Source organism: Trypanosoma equiperdum (genome assembly GCF_001457755.1).
Source record: "Trypanosoma equiperdum strain OVI genome assembly, contig: ctg_1619, whole genome shotgun sequence".
NCBI lineage: Eukaryota > Euglenozoa > Kinetoplastea > Trypanosomatida > Trypanosomatidae > Trypanosoma > Trypanosoma equiperdum.
In genome coordinates this window covers 218-2,489 of record NW_027123637.1, presented here as the reverse complement: position 1 = coordinate 2,489, position 2,272 = coordinate 218, and the positions used below count along the sequence as shown (strand labels likewise).

The 2,272-nt window shown below is 39.2% G+C and overlaps 1 protein-coding gene across 1 annotated transcript; it reads left to right on the top strand.

Annotated features, from left to right (window-relative positions):
- Positions 1 to 194: 194 nt before the first annotated feature.
- TEOVI_000828600 (uncharacterized protein) lies at positions 195 to 1,016 on the top strand (the record flags this gene model as incomplete). The annotated part of the gene is made up of 1 exon (XM_067222363.1): positions 195 to 1,016. One exon carries the CDS (start codon positions 195 to 197, stop codon positions 1,014 to 1,016), a length of 822 nt encoding a protein of 273 aa, XP_067078464.1.
- Positions 1,017 to 2,272: the final 1,256 nt, after the last annotated feature.

Sequence of the window (2,272 nt, the reverse complement as noted above, 5' to 3'; positions counted from 1 at the left end):
ACGAACTAACGTCAGCCAAAGTCGCTGACAAAAACACGGTTAGCGCGGCCAATAGCGTCAACGAAAGCCTCATAAAAATAGAGCTGTCAGTGACGCCAGCAAAGAACGGTGCGTGCAAGGACGAACACAATCAAAGAAAAAAAGACGCCGACAGCGGTGAAACACCACCGACCGGACCACTGGAGTGGACCCTGATGGGGATAAAACCAAAAATCCCAGGGGACCAAACCGGCCAAGATTTAACACTGTGTGGAGCAAGCGCACCTAGCACAAAGCCCGACCCTTCGAACTGCGCCAAGGACCAGGCGGGAAACATAGGGCTCAAAGGCGGCGCACTATTCACAGCGACAGCAATTAAAGCAACGAAAAAGACGGCAGATCTCGAAGCGGATTACAACGACCCGACGACAGCAGGCGCGGTTCCAAGCGCAGCCACGCTCAAAGCGGAGCTATCGCTCGTAAAAGGCCTTGAAGTCGCAACCGCACGGCTACGCCAGGTAAGCACCAGCATAGACGCAAAACAAATAGCAACGAGCAGTAAACTAAAACAGGCCGTCGCCAAAGCCCTCGGCGGAGAGAAAGGTTCGTACAAAGACACCGAAACTAAAACCAAAGCTGATCACTTTCTCAAACAAACTGTCGGCATGGATGGCGAAAAAGCAGAAAACGACCTGGTTAAAGAGCTCTCACAGCTGGCACCACCCAAAGAAGCAGTTGGTGGTGATGGCACAAGGAAGCTACAAGATATAAGTGCCCCTCAAGACCTCGCAAATGCAATAACGCTTTACGCTGTTAGAAGGTTTGTTGCCGAAGAACAAAAGAAGAAAAACCAAGCCAGTCCCTCATGTCCAACCAAAACAGAAAAGGCAGCAGAGTCACCTAAAACAGCAGACGAATGCAAAAAGCATACAACAAGTGAAGATTGTAAAAAGGAAAAATGCTGCGAATTTGATGATAAAAAACCGGAGAGAGAAAAATGCCTTCCGAAAGAGAATTCGTCTACAACCTCAATATGAAGCAATTCTGTTTAAATCGAGATCCTTATTTTTCTTGAATTTTTTCTTTTGTAATTAAAGTTATAAAATATTTTTCCTTTATTTTATGAAGTTTATGGAAAATTTTTTGAGAGAATTTAATAAATTTTTAAAATTTAATATATTTTAAACTTTTGTAAAACCTTTAAAAAATGTGCACACATGAAAAATTCTAAAATATAAAAAGTTTGTATGAAAGTGGCTTTTAGTGTAAATTAATAGATTTATAAGGTGTGAAAAATGTGTCATTTAATTATGTTTCATTTTTTTCTTTCCTGAATATTAGAAATAAATAGTAATAGAGTAAGTATAGTAATAACAGGAAAGAGGCGAGTGTGTTGTGTGGAAGTGCGTACTAATATTATAATAGGAGTTGATATTGAGGCTAAGGGTGTGGATGACATAGAAGCATTTACAAAAGTAGAAAGAGTGCAGTAAGAACAACATAGAGAAAAGTTTGTGGGCTATAAATAGTTTACTACACAGGTATGACTCTTGACGGCACAATAAATTTGAAGATGATGGGAAGAACAATGAGGGAAAAGCGAGTCTAATGTACAAGAAAGATAGATATTCTTAGTGATCCTCAAATGGAAGAGAAGAAAGGGAGAAAAAAGACATAATTCACCGCGACATGACATATAACAGAGGAAAGTGATACAGGAGAAAACTGTGCTCCACATATTCCATAAAAATGGATATGTGATAAAGAAGGATTATTGGAGAAATTGTTTAAACCATGATAGTGTCTCCCCATTTTCGGCTGGGAAAAAGGAGAAACATGAGGAAAAAGTTAGAGTAATTTGAGGTAATGGTGGGGTCTTTTTCTCATGAGACATATTAATATTGACCAAAATTTCCGTGTAACCATATAATATTTTTTTAGAAATATTTTAAAACGAAGAGCTACCATTGGTTAATGTGCACAGAAAAAGATGAAAAAGTGTTACTTCTTAAAATGTCACATGTATGATCCGTCAGTGGTTCTTTATATGAGCTGGAAAAGTTTGTAATGATACTCCTGACATTCCATAACTGTGTAAAACTAACCAGTGGCGTGCTATCAAACACTCTGCAAGTTACTTCATAATTAAAAATGATTAAGCAGTGATCGAGAGTGTAAGGTAGATACCAGAGAGCAGTTTTAGACCGAAAGCATTTACCTGGTGTTTGGCGCAAGCATTCAATTCCATTAGAGCTTTTTGAATCGTTAAGTGACAAAGAATTCGATAGGAGTA